This window comes from Solanum tuberosum, unplaced genomic scaffold (assembly GCF_000226075.1).
Source record: "Solanum tuberosum cultivar DM 1-3 516 R44 unplaced genomic scaffold, SolTub_3.0 scf00039, whole genome shotgun sequence".
Taxonomy (NCBI): domain Eukaryota; kingdom Viridiplantae; phylum Streptophyta; class Magnoliopsida; order Solanales; family Solanaceae; genus Solanum; species Solanum tuberosum.
The window spans coordinates 880662-897446 of record NW_006238968.1 but is presented as its reverse complement, the minus strand read 5'-3'; the positions used below and the strand labels follow the sequence as shown (position 1 = coordinate 897446).

At 34.7% G+C, this 16785-nt stretch overlaps 3 protein-coding genes across 3 annotated transcripts; 2 read left to right on the top strand and 1 right to left on the bottom strand.

Moving 5' to 3' along the window:
- The first annotated feature begins 243 nt into the window (after positions 1-243).
- Positions 244-6253, top strand: LOC102590727 (polyadenylate-binding protein RBP45-like). The gene is made up of 7 exons (XM_006343231.2): positions 244-727; positions 2695-3163; positions 5030-5085; positions 5161-5291; positions 5385-5484; positions 5580-5747; positions 5867-6253. Exons 1-7 carry the CDS (start codon positions 419-421, stop codon positions 5867-5869), a joined length of 1236 nt encoding a protein of 411 aa, XP_006343293.1. The 5' UTR covers positions 244-418; the 3' UTR covers positions 5870-6253.
- Positions 6254-7976: 1723 nt separating this feature from the next.
- On the bottom strand, positions 7977-9212 carry LOC102603920 (uncharacterized). Its single transcript, XM_006343350.1, has one exon. It carries the CDS (start codon positions 9210-9212, stop codon positions 7977-7979), a length of 1236 nt encoding a protein of 411 aa, XP_006343412.1.
- A 2376-nt stretch (positions 9213-11588) lies between these two features.
- LOC102590382 (UPF0051 protein ABCI8, chloroplastic-like) lies at positions 11589-15436 on the top strand. The gene is made up of 2 exons (XM_006343230.2): positions 11589-13100; positions 14861-15436. Exons 1-2 carry the CDS (start codon positions 11673-11675, stop codon positions 15077-15079), a joined length of 1647 nt encoding a protein of 548 aa, XP_006343292.1. The 5' UTR covers positions 11589-11672; the 3' UTR covers positions 15080-15436.
- Positions 15437-16785: the final 1349 nt, after the last annotated feature.

Below are 16785 nucleotides of genomic sequence, written 5' to 3'. Positions count from 1 at the left end.
ATAAATAAAAATGACTTTATTAGCGTGTTGACGCGCTCAACTATGTGGAGCGAAACGCGCCCTGGGTTGGGTGACGGAAGGGGGAAATAAATATACTTTTATGTACTTAAGATGTGTAATAGGTCGCCCCATTAGTTAAAGTGTGTAAATGACTTTTGGGTACAAGTTTGGAGGGTAATTTATGCCTTTTGCCATTGAAATTCTATATATGGTTTGAGATTTTCTTTGCGAAAAAGGCCACGAGGGCACACACTGTAATATCCTTTTTTGTGGCATCGCACTACATAATAAATATAATACGTAATACTTCTGTCTCCTTTCTTTCTCTCACCAAATCCCTCTAGGGTTTCCGCCGCCACCGTCGCTGCCGTCGCCGTCGTCAACCTTCTTCTCTAATCCGCTCACCGAAACCCTAAGAATGCAACCAGCGAATTCCATGGTTCCACAATCAATGGCGGCTCCACCGCAACAACAGTACCAACAACAGCCGCAACAACATTGGATGGCTCAGCAGCAGCCGGCAGCGTATCAGGTTCCGCAGCAGCAATCGGCCTATTATTACCAGCAACAGCAACAGCAACAGCAACAGCAACAACCTCAGTACAACGCCGCGGCAGCTTCTGCTCAACCGACCAGTTCCGATGAGATCCGGAGCTTGTGGATCGGAGATCTACAGTTTTGGATGGATGAACCGTACATCCAGAACTGCTTTGCTCACACCGGAGAGGTACGCTTCAAGTTTCGGATATGAATAATCGGTATCCGTTCTGTTTCCTTCAAGTTCTCCAGTTTATATATTAGGCGGCAGGAAATCACATTGATGCTGATATCTAGATATGTTTATATGTGGCTTTTGAGGTTTTGCGTTAAGAATTACTAATTTTTGCGTTACGCTTCAAGTTTTTCGCGTTCTATAGCAGTTACTAGGCCTCTATCCTAACTGTGCTATATGAATGATCTGTATCCGTTCTACTTCCTTCAAGTTTTTCGAATATTTGAAAAAAATACGGCAGGAAATCACATTGATGCTGATATCTAGATATGTTTATATGTGGCTGTTGAGGTTTTGCTTTAAGAACTATGAGGTGTCAACTGGAAAGATTGGATATTTTTAATTTTCGGAATTTGTTTTTTTCTTTCATGTGCTATAGATGTATTTTGTCCTAGTGTTCTAAATGTAATTCGAGGAACATGTTACACTGAGGTTTAGTTTGAATTCATTGAGTTGTATTACATTTATGGATAGGTCTCCATATATGATATATTTGTGTGGTAAACATATTAGTTACTTTATCTGCCTAGTGATGCTCTGATGATAAAATTAGCACAAGGTTTAGTTTGAAACCATTGAGTTGATTTATATTTATGGATAGGTCTCCATATATGATATATGTGTGCGGGAAACATATTAGTTAATTTCTCTGGTTAGTGCTGCTCTGATGATAAATTAGCACTGAGGTTTAGTTTGAATTCATTGAGTTGAATTACATTTATGGATAGGTATCCATATATGATATATGTGTGTGGGAAACATATTAGTTAATTTCTCTGGGTAGTGCTGCTCTGATAATAAAATTAGCACCGAGGTTTAGTTTGAATTCATTGAGTTGTATTACATTTATGGATAGGTCTCCATATATGATATATGTAAGCGGGAAACATATTAGTTAATTTCTCTGGGTAGTGCTGCTCTGATAATAAAATTAGCACCGAGGTTTAGTTTGAATTCATTGAGTTGTATTACATTTATGGATAGGTCTCCATATATGATATATGTAAGCGGGAAACATATTAGTTAATTTCTCTGGGTAGTGCTGCTCTGATGATAAAATTAGCTTGTAGAAAGAGATTGCTAGGGTTAGATGGCATAAGTCTGAACTGTTTTACTTGTGTTCTTGCCTTGAGTTCATATTATGTGGGGTTTGTAGACATTGGGACTTTGGTCTCAACCAACTCGATGTTTAGATAAGATTTTTGATTTACTTAGCGTGCTATATGGCTCATGGCTCAAACATGGTTCTTGGTTGAGCCCATATACTTAGAGGTCATTGGTTATGATCTCAACTTTGTGAGAAGGCCAGTCCATAGGTTTTAGGTACTTTGGATATGTTAGGCAGATATTTTTTTCTTGAAAATGGTAAAGTTGAGATGTTAGGCACATATCCTGACCTGAAACATATAGTTTCTTGGTAACATACAGGAACTGAATGGTGTATTTAACCAAAAACCATTTTGGTGAATACCAGCAGTGTGTTTGATCGACTGTGAGCGGAGCCAGCACTTCCATAAACTATTCTATTGTTTTCTTTTTAAAACTATTACAATCTGACAATCATTCATCTTGTTTGGTAACGGAATGTCATGCTTAGTAGACCATGTCAGGGATGACTTGTGGAAGCTTTTGAAGTCCTATAATTGCTAGTTGTAAAGTTCTCTTGCCTTTTGCTTCATCGGCCTCTCCTACCATAGAAAAGTGCAAATTTGTGCTTGCGTTGTAATTGTGTAAATGTTTCCTTCAGTTACATGATTTGTAGACGTATGCCAAAATATTCTTGTATTCTCTGTCTATTTATTCTTGCATTTTCCAGTGCATGACGTATGCGTGTTGTGTTTCTGCTATTTTAATTTCCTTTCCTTTTCCCCCCTTCAAATTTATGGTGTTTTTGTGAATCTTCTAAACTGTTGTTTATGCAGGTGGCCTCTGTTAAAGTTATCCGCAACAAGCAATCTGGACAATCTGAGGGTTATGGATTTGTGGAGTTTATTAGTCATGCGGCTGCTGAAAGAAACCTACAAACATATAATGGCTCCATGATGCCTAATAGTGAGCAACCCTTTAGACTCAACTGGGCATCACTCGGTTCGGGTGAAAAACGTTCAGATAATGGTCCTGAATACACAATTTTTGTTGGAGACTTGGCAGCTGATGTCACTGACTATATGCTTCAGGAGACATTCAGGGCCAGCTACTCCTCAGTCAAGGGTGCAAAGGTTGTGACTGATAGGGTCACTGGGCGCACAAAGGGCTATGGGTTTGTTAAATTTGCCGATGAAAGTGAGCAATTGCATGCTATGACTGAGATGAATGGCAAGTTCTGCTCCACTAGGCCAATGCGGATAGGCCATGCAGCTAACAAGAAGAGTGTACCTGGTCAGGTGCAAGGTATGTTCCAACCTCGTTGTTTCTTGTACTGGTCTACATAGATATCCTTTAGAGCTGTTAAGGAATGCATCTAGCTTGCAGTTGAGTACATATGCATTCCTAGGTTTTGAACATGTGCTCTTGTAAATTTGCGATTTAGTGCTTTTGACAATTTGAGTTTTGTTGGCTTGATGATGATATTGATATTGGTTTATTTTGGGGGCAATTGCTGGTTTGTTCTGACCTCACTGGGTTAAACAGTGCTGTTATGTTTGCCCTCGTTCCTTGAAAATTAGCACCAGCTTTCAACATCTTTTCCTTCCATTCATTAAAGACATCCCTTGAAATATTAAATCTCATAAAACTCCGATTGTCTCGAAGCAGGGTGAATGGTCGGAGGCTCTATCATTTTGGAGCCTGGAGCTTGTTACAGCTGAAATGAGTAACTTTTAAGACGTGATGTTGTGTAGGTCAGTTCATTTAAATGTGGCAAAATTTCCATTATGTCAGATCCTCGTGGCATTAATTTTTTTATTTTTCCAGTTTCTTCCTTTTTCCACTACGCTTTCTAAATTTATTTATCTCTACATATCAGCCGTTTTATTCTTTATATCTAGTTAGCCTGCCATGAGTGTCACTTTGATCTTCAGTTTCCTTAAGCTTTTCTCAGTCCCAATTCCTAAATAAATATAATTGGGTCCTGTATCCATTCCTTTACTTTTCAGCCATTTTATTTTTTACAACTTGTACAAAAATTCCTCAACAGAGTAGGGTTGTTTCCACTCACCTTCATACCATAACATGTCCCTTTTTTTTATGGCAAGGAAAACTCGCAGCCGCTATTCTTTGGGTGCATATAGGGTAAAACCCCCGCTCCTATGCAATAGTTCGCAGACCACAAATGGTAACACACACTAGGCAAGCCACCAGGCAAGGGTTTTCGAACTTGAGACCTCCAACATGGAAGTCCCAAGCCCAAACCACGGGGACACCTTGATTCCATGTCAATGTTCGTTTTGCTTATTGCCATTTTCAGATTTTTTAGATTCTAGTGAACAATTTTTTGTTTTCATTTTTTTCTTGAAGTTTCAATAGTTTGATTTCTATAACAAGTTATTAAGGGATGTTGAGGCTGGTTTAGAGGAGTCTCTCCACATGATCTCGCAATTGGCCAATTTATATGATGGTGTTGGTATGGGGTATGGATTTGTTAATATGATTTTCATATTTATATTTATATTAGTGATACTGAGAGAATTTTAGGCAATAGTTATAAGCTCAAAGGGCTTTGGTTCAATGTTAGGGGTAGTACATCACAGGATTTGGTTGGTCATGTCACAATATTGAATCCTGTTGATAAGTATTTTTATTGTTGATCAACTGCTCTTTCACTCTTTGTATCAGCATTTTTGCGTCCCTTTTTTTGTTTACTTTGAACCTAAAAAGGAATCTGGAATATCAACTTATCTTGTGTGCTTGTTGTTGGGGGTCCATTAAAACTAGTTAATATGGATCTTGAATATTCATATCTGATACTTTTCTGTTGGGTCGTTGAAACCCATATAATTTATGAAGTAACAACAGCTCAGGGTGTCTTTCTTATCGCTTGAATCCAAATACCATAGTGTTCTTTTCAACTACCAGGTGTAACCAATCCTCAAACTTGTTTGTATTATAACACAGCACAAAAATTATGTTTATGCTTTTAGCCGTGCTAAGCTACTTGATTTTTTACCTGCTCTTAATGTTTGAAGATTTATTGTACACGTGCTTTTAATTTCGTTTCCACCTCTTTCCATTTTCTTGATAAATACTAGGAGTATTTCTTTTAAATGGATAAAAAAGTTATCTGCATCTACCCTCACCTATGGTTTTTTTCATTTGCAGCTTCATATCAAAGTACCAATGGAACTCAAAATGAGGATGACCCTTCTAATACAACTGTCAGTACATTTATTTATGGAAGTACTATAATTTTCTGTTGACTTGTACTCATGTGAGATTGACATTGATTGCAGATATTCGTTGGGAATTTGGATGCCAATGTAACAGATGATCATCTAAGGCAGGTTTTTGGAAATTACGGACAGTTGCTTCATGTGAAAATACCAGTAGGCAAACGTTGTGGCTTTGTTCAATTTGCTGACAGGTACCCTTTTGAAGTTCATATTTTAATTCGACAAAAATAATAATGTTAATTTGACTTCAATGATAACTAACATGGTTGTTTTTGTAATTGCAGAAGTTGTGCTGAGGAAGCTCTACGAGCATTGAGTGGAACTCAGCTGGGTGGACAAACTATCCGCCTTTCATGGGGTCGTAGCCCTTCCAACAAGCAGCAGGTTAATAGTTAGTGCATAAATATTAGTATTTTTTTGGTTTCTGACGCTAATCTTAGTGCATGACATACACGATGTTTCATCTTCGGGTTGTGCAGCCTCAGGCTGACCCAAACCAGTATGGTGGTTATTATGGGTATTCAGCTGGATATGATGCTGCTGCTGCCGCTGCCTATGGTTATGCTCAACCTGCTCAGGATCCAAATCTATATTATGGGGGTTACGCTGGGTATGGAAATTACCCTCCACAGCAGCAACAACCACAGGTTTTGCCATACTCTTTCAACAACTTAAAGAATTAATTTTACAAGTTACTGATGATAATAGCTTGATAAATTCATTACATATTGTTAATACTTGTTGCTATTCTAATGTGTCTGTGCAGTGATCTCTGCTGGTTAAAGGAGTCATCGATAGCTTCCTAGCACGGTTCTGCAACAATGTAGAGAAGGGAGGGGCATGGATTCGAAGTTTGCATCAGATTTACTATAAGATAAACAAACTACTGTAGCGTTCTTGAAGATCAGTATTTATGGTTGTGGTCAACCATCACTTACTTTTCATTAGTTACTTTCTGCTATTTTTCATTGGTTTCTTTATTTGATCTTTTTGGTTTTTGCTCTTTTATGTTTACTTTTCATGAGTCCAACTTGGTACTTGGATATTTGTTCTAGTTGGTTTTTCTAAGGCACAAAGAGGTTATACATAACGGGTAAACGTATATTGTAATCTGCTATGATTTATGTTTCTAAATTATGGTGCTTTTATTTAACCTTTCTTTTACAAAAATATGGTATGGTGTTTTGATTAAAAATAGTTTGATTCTTGAGGAATTAGTTTATTGGAAGAAAAATATTACTCATGTTGGAATTTATTTTGTCTGGTTAGATAATCTTTCTTTTGAAGCGTTTATCATGTACTCTTTATTGTGTTTTGGTTATCCGCACTGTTTTGTTGTTCTTGTCCCCTTTTTATATTCTTTGCACTGCTTTTTGCTAAGTTTTTTAAAATTGTTATCTTCATTGTACATGGATTTGCTACTATATTGAGGGTCTTTCGGGAACACCTCTACCTCCCTGAGGTAGGTAGTAGTGCAGTCTATATATGCATTCTAACCTTGTAGATTTCACTTGTGGGATTTTATTAGGGTATAAAACTGTTGTAAACTAATACTTTTGTTTCAATTTGTTAGTCTTACTTAATTTTAATATATTTTTTCAAAAATGTGTCTTTACTTGTTCGATAATTTTTTTATTTCATCTTTGTGTGTGATATGTGTAAGATTAAAGTGTATTTACATTTGACATTGTTTATTATAGACCGATTAAAAAATCTGCTATAATTAAATGCTATTTCAGATAAAAGTAAGATATACAAATTAAAACAGTGAGGATATTTTGTTTTGGTTATACTTTTGAAATAACTTATTTGAGTATTTACCAAGGTGTTAATTGTTTTCATTAAGATTAAGATGCCTGAATCTATAAAAAAAAATTAGTATCTGATGTATATAATTCATTACATAAGCATAATAAATATGTAAATCAAATAAAATAAATTTGGGTGTTTATATTAATAAAACATTCTTTAAAAAATTAATTTAAACAAAACAAAATTATTATGTGATGAAATTTAATATTTTAAACAAATAGTCAGTTTGATAAAACATTTAAACTATATTAATCTATGTCCGCATATTTTAAATATACATTAATTTAATTAGTAATTGGAATAAGTGTTTAACCAATTTCTTTGAGTCACTCTGCTAATTAATAAATAGTGGGTGGCAGCGTATATGTATATTTGACACTTCAAAATGCTTTTATTTGATTAAACACACACTATTACTCTCCTAAAATACTTTTTAAAATAAGTTAATTATAAATGGATAATCACCATTTATATGCCACTTATATATGTTGAAAAAGAAATTGTATTTTTCTGCATCATTTGTTCATATAATAGCTTTAGATGGCACTATAAGTAGACGTTTGACCATATATTCCAAATATTTTTCACTTCATTTGAAATTTATGGAGTTGGAATTGAAGATGGAGTTGTATTTGGTTATACTTTTCGTAAAGAATATTTCGTACAATGCTCATGATTTAATCTATTTAAATACAACTTCAAAAGTGAAAAGTGAGTTTGAAAGAGAATTTGCAGTTCAGTACTCCATTTTAACACAAAAAAAAGAAAAGGATAGGGTCAAATTCTGTTGAGTCTAACTCATATGATTCATTTATCAAAGATCAAAAGAGTGAACAACATGGAGCAACTTACTTACGATACTCAGTTGACATTCATAAAGAAAACTTCTAATAAATTCTGACTTCAATCCATCATGTTTAGTAGAAAGACGGATAATTCTTGTTTATTATCAGATAATCACTTAGCTAGAGGTATTTTAGTGATAAGTTCTATAGGAACGGGACGATCCTTCTGGCTGTGCTACTCATTGTGAACCTAAGATCACTTGCTTATTCCCTTTCATTTCAAGTTTCTTCCTTTCCTACAACCTCAACTTCTGTTCCAACATCAGTACTTTGTTTTTCCTTTGGAGAATTTCGCGTTTCCATCGTAAAGTTCACTGATTCACTGATTGATTCTTGAGGCATAACTTGAGTGTCACTAGTAACATTATATTGAGGCATGTCAACAAAATGTAGTTCATTGTGAATTGAATCACTTGGCTTTACTTCACTTTCTGCTGCTACTGATTCTTGTGCTAGAAAGTTGAGTTCAGCGAATGACGGAGTTTGGTGAGGTTGAAAATCTTGATTCCCTTGTCCACTTTGTGACAAATCATTCAGTTGAAGCTCTGGATTGATTGTTGCAATGAGTTGAGTTTGAGCATCTATAGGAGGAGCTCGATGGATCTCGAGTTTCTTTAGTTCACAATGAACCAACTCTGTTGGCTGAACTAAAGTTTCAAGATTAGACTTGTTGTTCTCCACTTCAGCTTCAATCTGTTTTTGATTCGATCCCATTTCTTGTGATCCATCGACAACATTATTATGATGGATCTCGTCGTTTGAGCTGTTGAGATCAGAACAAACAAGAGTACCTGGCTGAATTATTGAGATTGAGTCTATAAGTTGGCTCTGAGTACTCTTCTGTCCATTGGTACATTTACCTTGTTCTGCATTTAACTCGAGACCTGATTGGTTCGCGACTTCAAACACCTCCATCACCTCGTCTTGTTCAACCATTCTGAGGTTTTCCAATAAAGGGGTAAACTGTGGTTGGTGTTTGATCATTTCATCTGGATTAGCATGTTGATCGTTACGTACTAATGGATGATCAGAAGGCAACAAAACTTGTTCTGGAGACACATTCAGCTGCTCATTAGTACTACTATTTTCTTGATCTTGTAGAGTTATAACTTGACTTCTATGATGCATTTTAACTTGTGGGGCAATGTCATTTGCTGCTGTTATGGGAGAAAATCGCCCCGGCTCAAAGATTAATCCGCGGAGCGTGGTGGCGTTGTTACCAAGCTTGACAGAAAGGAAGTACCCTGCATCAAAAGTACCATCAATGACACCAGAAACACTTTGTCCTAACATGTTTTCATCAGTAGTGATATCTTTTTGCCTCATGATTTCTGGTGCTGGAGTTGTTGGAGTCTGCAAGATCATTCTTTTAGCTGGACCTTCATCTTTCCGAGGGCGACCGCGCCTTCGTTTTGCTGGAGCAGAGGGATTTTCTTGTTTAGTTTGATCATTCATTATGTGTAACCTTCACTTTACATGTAATAGAAGACATTAGTTTTCTATCATGGACTAGTATCACCAATACATGCACTAGGGTAAAAAGATTCAAGACAATAACTACGTCTCGATTCTAAACAAGTTGAGGTCGGCTATCTGAATCCTCACCTCTTCATTTTAGCACATTTCATATAATCTAAAGGATTCAGATAAAGTTGTAAGACAAATGAGATGACAAATCCTTTGTTTATTGTTTCCTTCATATGATTTCTTAGCGGTGGATTCAAGATTTGAACTTTATGAAGTTCGAGTTCGGGATTCTCCCGTGGACTGTATGATGGATCCAGGATTTGAACTTAATGAGTTCTACATTCTAAGATAACGACATCTAGTGTTACCAAATTGATTGCGAATTATATTTTTGTATATTTTATGTAAATTTCTTCATACAAAAACTGTTTTAAACTAAAGCTATTGAGTTTGATCGAATTTTTACTTAGTAGCTTTCTAGCTCCACCCCGGGATTCTTGATGTCTTCACTCTCCTCTTTCTGTTGTTGAAGAATTTCTTCTTCAATTTCATGATCATCATCAGTATATAAATTTCACTTCAAATTATCTAATTGGCAATTTTTAGACAATAATTTCTAAGCTCTTGAAAATAGAAGATATAAAAAATGAATCATCACTACTCATAACATTTCCATAAAGTGAAAAAAAAAACTGAAAAATAAATAAATCCATCTATACAACAACAACAAAAATAGATCTTATAAGTTGAGTCAAGAAAAAGTGAAATGTACGTAAAATCTTACCACAATCTGATCTCATAAGTGGAATCAAGAAAAAATAGAGTGTACGTAAAATCTTACCACAATCTGATCTCATAAGTGGAGTCAAGAAAAAGTAGAGTGTACGTAAAATCTTACCAGATCTCATAAGTGGAGTCAAGAAAAAGTAGAGTGTACGTAAAATCTTACCAGATCTCATAAGTGGAGTCAAGAAAAAGTAGAGTGTACGTAAAATCTTACCAGATCTCATAAGTGGAGTCAAGAAAAAGTAGAGTAAAATCTTACCACAATCTGATCTCATAAGTGGAGTCAAGAAAAAGTAGAGTGTACGTAAAATCTTACCAGATCTCATAAGTGGAGTCAAGAAAAAGTGGAGTACATACACGTAAAATCTTACCATAATTTGATCTCATAAGTGGAGTCAAGAAAAAGTGAAGTGTACGCAAAACTAACCTCTACACAAAGAGATCATTTCCGATAGACCCTCCACTCAAGAAAAACATTAGGAGCACATGAATTCACATGCACGTAAACAATTTTGCAATAGATCTGATAAATGTTAATTCAAGTATACCTACTTGAATGTTAATTCTTGAAATTGATGAATATATAATATCTATGAATGAGAAACTAGAAATTACCTTCTTCTTTGTTCTACAAAGAATTGAGATTTATCTAAAACCAATTGCTCATACAAAAATAAATAAAGATCTTGCTTTTATTTTCCTAATGAAGTTTTCTCACCTATTTTTTGGGGTTGATTTTTTCATGATCTCAATTTTCATTTTAGTGAACTAAAGTCCCAAACTATTTGTTATAATGAAAAAGTTAACTCAATTTATTTAGGGATAAAAGATAAAAATCTCTCTAAATTATGACAAAATTTCAATTACACATTTAAACTATGCGAAGGTTCTATTATTTTTTCAAACAAATAAGGAGAAAATAATTTAAAATATTCTAAAAAATATTTTTTTATTTTTCTATGTTTGGTTAATCAAAATATTTAGAAAAACATTCTTTCTATGAAAATAAATTCCTTTAAATTGAGGAAAAAGATATCCCTAGTAAAAGTAAGGACACCAGGTTGTATAAGTGACATTCTAAAGTTCATTATCTCCTCTCCACTCAATCAATCATCAGATAGGATTTTGCTAGATAACATATAAATTCTTTTGAAATAATATTTTCTTACTTACTTATCAAATACTAGAAAATAAGTAAAAAAACTCATTTATTTTTCGAGAAAACAAATTAGTGAAAAATATTTCGTTCTTATCAAACACACCCTCTTACAATTAACATATATTTTTTTTAAAAAGGCTTGTAAAAGATAAACACGTTCGAAAATAACTTTTTTATTTATTTATAAGATAGAAATAATGTTTACATACACTTTATCCTTTTCATATCTAACTTATGAGATCTTATTGAGAGTGCTATTATTATTGTGAAACAGAAACAGGATAAATAATTATATACCAAAAAAAATATTATAACACTATCCAAAATATTTATGGCTGAAAAAGAAGGTATGTGGCCAGCACAAGTCCCTTCTAAAAATCAAACACCACAAAAATAAAAATAAAAACAAAAACAAAAATAAAAAACACTAATCTATAAAATCTACCCAAAAAAAAACAAATAAAGCTCCAATTTTTCTATCTCCAAGAACTCAAAATTCAATCATGGCTTCTCTTCTTACCAATGGAATCTCATGTTTTTCTCCCCAACCCATCACTGAACAACCTAAATTACCAAAAGGGTCTCAATTTCTGCTAAAATTAGCTAACCCCAGAAACCCTAATTCAAGAATCTTGAAGGTCAAAGCTGCAGAATTGAGCTATGAGGCAACTATTGACACACCAGGTAAAGAATCTTCTGTTTCAACCTCAAATGAAAATGACCCACTTCAGAAATTCTTGAAAAGAGACTATAAATGGGGTTTTAATCAAGAAATTGATTCTTTTTCATTACCAAAAGGGCTTTCTGCAGAAACTGTTAAGCTTATTTCTGGTAGAAAAAATGAACCTAGTTGGATGCTTGAGTTTAGATTGAAGTCTTATGAGAAGTTTCTTAAAATGAAAGAGCCTAAATGGTCTGATAATAAATACCCAGAAATTAGTTTTCAAGATATTTGTTATTATTCTGAACCTAAAAAGAAACCAACTTTGAATAGTCTTGATGAGGCTGATCCTGAGCTTATTAAGTATTTTGAAAAATTGGGTATTCCGTTGAACGAAAGGAATCGTTTGGCTAATGTTGCGGTTGATGCTGTTCTTGATAGTGTTTCTATTGCTACAACTCATAGGAAGACTTTAGAGAAATCTGGTGTGATATTTTGTTCAATATCTGAGGCAATTAGGGAGTATCCTGATTTAGTTAAGAAGTATTTAGGGAGAGTTGTGCCCCCGGAAGACAACTTTTACGCGGCTTTAAACTCGGCTGTGTTTAGTGATGGATCATTTGTGTATATACCTAAAAACACTAGGTGTCCGATGCAAATCTCGACTTATTTTCGGATAAATGCAATGGAAACTGGACAGTTCGAGAGGACTGTGATAATTGCAGAGGAAGGGAGTTTTGTGGAGTATTTAGAAGGGTGTACTGCACCTTCGTATGATACTAATCAGTTACATGCTGCTGTGGTGGAGTTGTATTGCCATGAAGGTGCGGAGATTAAGTATTCCACTGTGCAGAATTGGTATGCAGGAGATGAGGAAGGTGTAGGAGGGATTTATAATTTTGTTACAAAGAGGGGAATTTGTGCTGGGGCTAGGTCGAAGATTTCGTGGACACAAGTGGAGACAGGATCAGCTATTACCTGGAAGTATCCGAGTGTTGTGTTAGAGGGTGATGAATCAGTTGGTGAGTTCTATTCCGTGGCGTTAACCAATAATTATCAGCAGGCAGATACAGGGACAAAGATGATACACAAAGGGAAGAATACAAGGAGTAGGATAATTTCAAAGGGTATTTCAGCAGGACATTCTAGGAACTGTTATCGAGGACTAGTTCAGGTGTTGTCCAGTGCAGACAATGCCAAGAACTCCTCTCAGTGTGATTCAATGCTAATTGGCGATACTGCTGCTGCCAACACTTACCCATACATTCAGGTAGTTTGCTCTTTGTGAACTCTAATTTTTTCCTTTCTGACTTAGCTTGATAGCGATAAGTCTTGTTTCATTTGTGTTTTGTAGCTACAGCATGTTACACTTTCTACTTATGCGGTTAGACTGTTATCCTTTTCTTTTCTTCGTTTGATGGTGACATTTGTTATGTGTGATGCTGGTGCATTTAAGTTTTTACGTGACTTTTTTCATAGAATAGACAATATGTTTTCACCAGTTAACATCTAAGGCCTCTTCTTCTCGAGATGTAGAAAAAAAGAAGAGAAGTCTTCCTTATGAACTTAGAAATCATCCGTAAGATGAAGAAAGGAGAGAAAAGGTTCATAAGGACTATTGCTATTTCCTCTTGGGAAAACAATCTGTTAGAAGAAGTTATGCCATATTGGTACAGGCTGCTTAGATGTTCCACGTTGGACTGTAGGTCTTATTAGGCTTGTTATAGTCTTTTTGACTTAAAGGGCCTAGGATTTAATTTCTTTAAGCTATACTAGATTACCCCGAGGATGTCATTCATCTTTGCACGATGCAGGTAATCTTTTGCTAGGTTCCAAGGCTAACTTTAGTGTTAAAATTTGTTAGACCTGTTGTATGGGCTGTTAGGTGCAGCCTATTGTGGCCCCTTTGGTTTTGAGCATAACCATTTGTTCCTCTTAGCTTTAGAGAATGTTTCTCAGTCCTAATTAATAATGGTTTGCGTAGTTATTTTATTTGAATTGCTTATGGGGTTGAAGTGAGTAAAGAAAGAGTGTCAATTCTGCTGTGGTGTCTTCATTTCAAGTGCATGACCATGAAAAGATGTGTTGTGGCAATATTTCTATCAGTCTATGGACCTGTAAGATCAAAAGCCATCGCCATGCTGTATATTAGTCTGTCAGGAATTTGTGATGCCTCTGTTGCCAAAGCATAGTATATATTTCAGCACAAAGAGAAAAATACAGGAGGTGTGTTGCGAATAAGCATTGGATAGCTTATTCATCAGTTTGAATAATGGATCTGTTATACTTGGTCCAGCCAATTAAGTACATCCACCTATAGACCATAATTTCCTAACTGCTTCTACAAAGTTGTTTGAACTGTCTTTGTGTATTGCTGGCAGGGACAAATTTTCAATGTATGGGAATCATCTTGATTAGGCTAGGGACAGAGATATCTTGCTAACATAAAAGACACTCTACTTGCAGGGATTCATGTTGAGAGTGTGCTTTAGTCTCTATTTCTCTTTCTCTTCTTGACTGTTGGAAATATGGTTTTAGGATATGTGAGAAAGTGGTCATAGTTTATTGATGAAAGAAGAGTATCTCTTTTTATTATTATTTTTTTCTTTTTGTTGGAGGAGTGGCGCGCGTTTAAGTTGTGCATCCTCCATCATTCCCTCTGAGTCAAGTATGTAGATCAATGTTGATCCTATTAGATACTAACATCACAGGGATACATAAGAATTTTATTTTAGATGTAACTAGGCCAAGCATTTGTGGAAGATCTTTTGAAGAGTCCGAGGACATAAATTGGAAGAGTACATTAAGAACTTGATGTTAGATATAAGCTAGGTCAGGAAGTAGTTCTGTGGAGAAATCCGGTTGAATAGAACTTTGTAGGGCTGACTGTCCTGCATGTTAACTATGTAACTTTCCTTCTCTAATTTGAACCGAAAAACCACTTCTTTCTGTTCTCAATTTTGAGTATGAGCTAAGCATAATTTTTTCTCTATACTATTCCTTCTACTGATGTTATCATCATATGAACAGAGCAAAAACCCAACTGCACGCATGGAACATGAAGCGACAACGTCAAAGATTGGTGAGGATCAGTTATTTTATTTCCAGCAGAGGGGAATTGACTACGAGAAAGCAATGGCTGCAATGATATCGGGTTTCTGCAGGGACGTTTTCAATGAACTTCCTGATGAATTTGGTGCTGAAGTGAACCAGCTAATGAGTTTGAAACTTGAAGGATCTGTTGGTTAAAGCACTATTTCAATCTAGTCAATAAAAGCTAATTGCTAGTAGCTAGTGGTTTTGTAATCTGTAAAGTTATAGCACAAGAAAACTTTGCATCATCAATACACATTTGTAAATAATGCATCAAGGCATTATCTTCTACTTAATATCTTTGTAATCCTCGACCTGAGGGACTATCGGAAACAACCTTTCTGCCTCTCAAGGTAGGGTAAGGTCTGCATACACTCTACCTTCTTCCGACTTCACTCGTAGGATTACACTGGCTATGTTGTTGTTATCTTTGTAATTCATCCCAAAACTTTTGTGGATGGATCCCAAATTGATTGTATTAGAGACCGAAGAAATCAAGGTTTCTTTTTTAGCATTATTAGTACTTATTAAGTCTTTTCTTCAGTTGGCGTAGACGATGTAAAGATATGTTTCAGTTGGAATAAAAAATTGTGAAATATTGTATCAATTTTGCACATCAATATATCGGAAATCTTTGAATCTATGCTTATTTTCAACTTCTCCAAGCATTTAGACAATTACTATGCCCTTCTTCGGTATTGAAATCACGCGAGTAGCCACTAGACACTACTAAGAGATATCCCTGAACATATTAATTGAAATATAGTATAACATGTGATTTCCATCGAACATAAAAGATAAATCTCTTGTGCCGGTAGAAACATGGAACTTCTTCCATGTTCATGTCACATCGAGAAATTGCAGGAAAAATAAAAAAGAATTAGAAGAAGCAAAATTTGATTCAATTTATCGTAATTGATTAGTTAACATGTTATGTTATAATAATTGATATATGCATACATTATAAGAAAGGGAAACAAATATAATGAGCAGAGGCAAATGTAGCATTGTGTCATCAATTTCATCTGAATTCAATATTTTCGGTGTGAAACGTCTCATGGGAACCAAAAAAAGCACAAGAAATACTTCTGAATGTAAACAAAATATTAGAATATGAAGTTTATCTTTTAAACATTCTAAATTTGTTTCTGCTCCCTGACACTACTAAAAAATCACTATTTGCGCATTGAAATTTCCCACTAAAAAATGTACAAGGAATATTCCCATAAATATTTTGATTGAATCAGTGAGAAAATGCGAAAAAATTAGAAAGTTTCCTAGTATTTCAATGAAAATTTATTTTCCACAATACATTTTTCCAGTGAGCTGGTTCGATAAAAAATAGGTGGAAAAATTGTCTTCTATGACACAAATTGTTTAACACTATAGTTGGTGAGCTTTTGTATATATACTTGTTGACTGGTGAAGCTACATCTAAATTGTTTAACACTATAGTTGACTCAAACTTTTAAATTATGAAATCATTAGCATTTATTATAATTAATTAATCATATAAAAAGATGGTTCTTATAAAATATTATTACTCAAACGCTATTATTATGGCAAGTCAGCCAATTGTTTAAAAGTGCTTGTTAGCATTATTGAATAATATTCATATTACATAAAGGAAAAACAATTAAATTAATGTTTTTTTAAAATAGATGACGAGAGTGTATATATAAAAGTAGTCATAATCACGTTAATTGATAAGCTAATAAATTAAAATAATTTATGATAACTTAAATTAGTGTGTATGTATTTAGTATTAGGTATATAATATAAATATATACCTTTAATTTGCTAAAGGTCAAAAGGTCGAGAGGGCACCAAAAAAATAACTTTAAAAGCAAATTAAGAAAGTA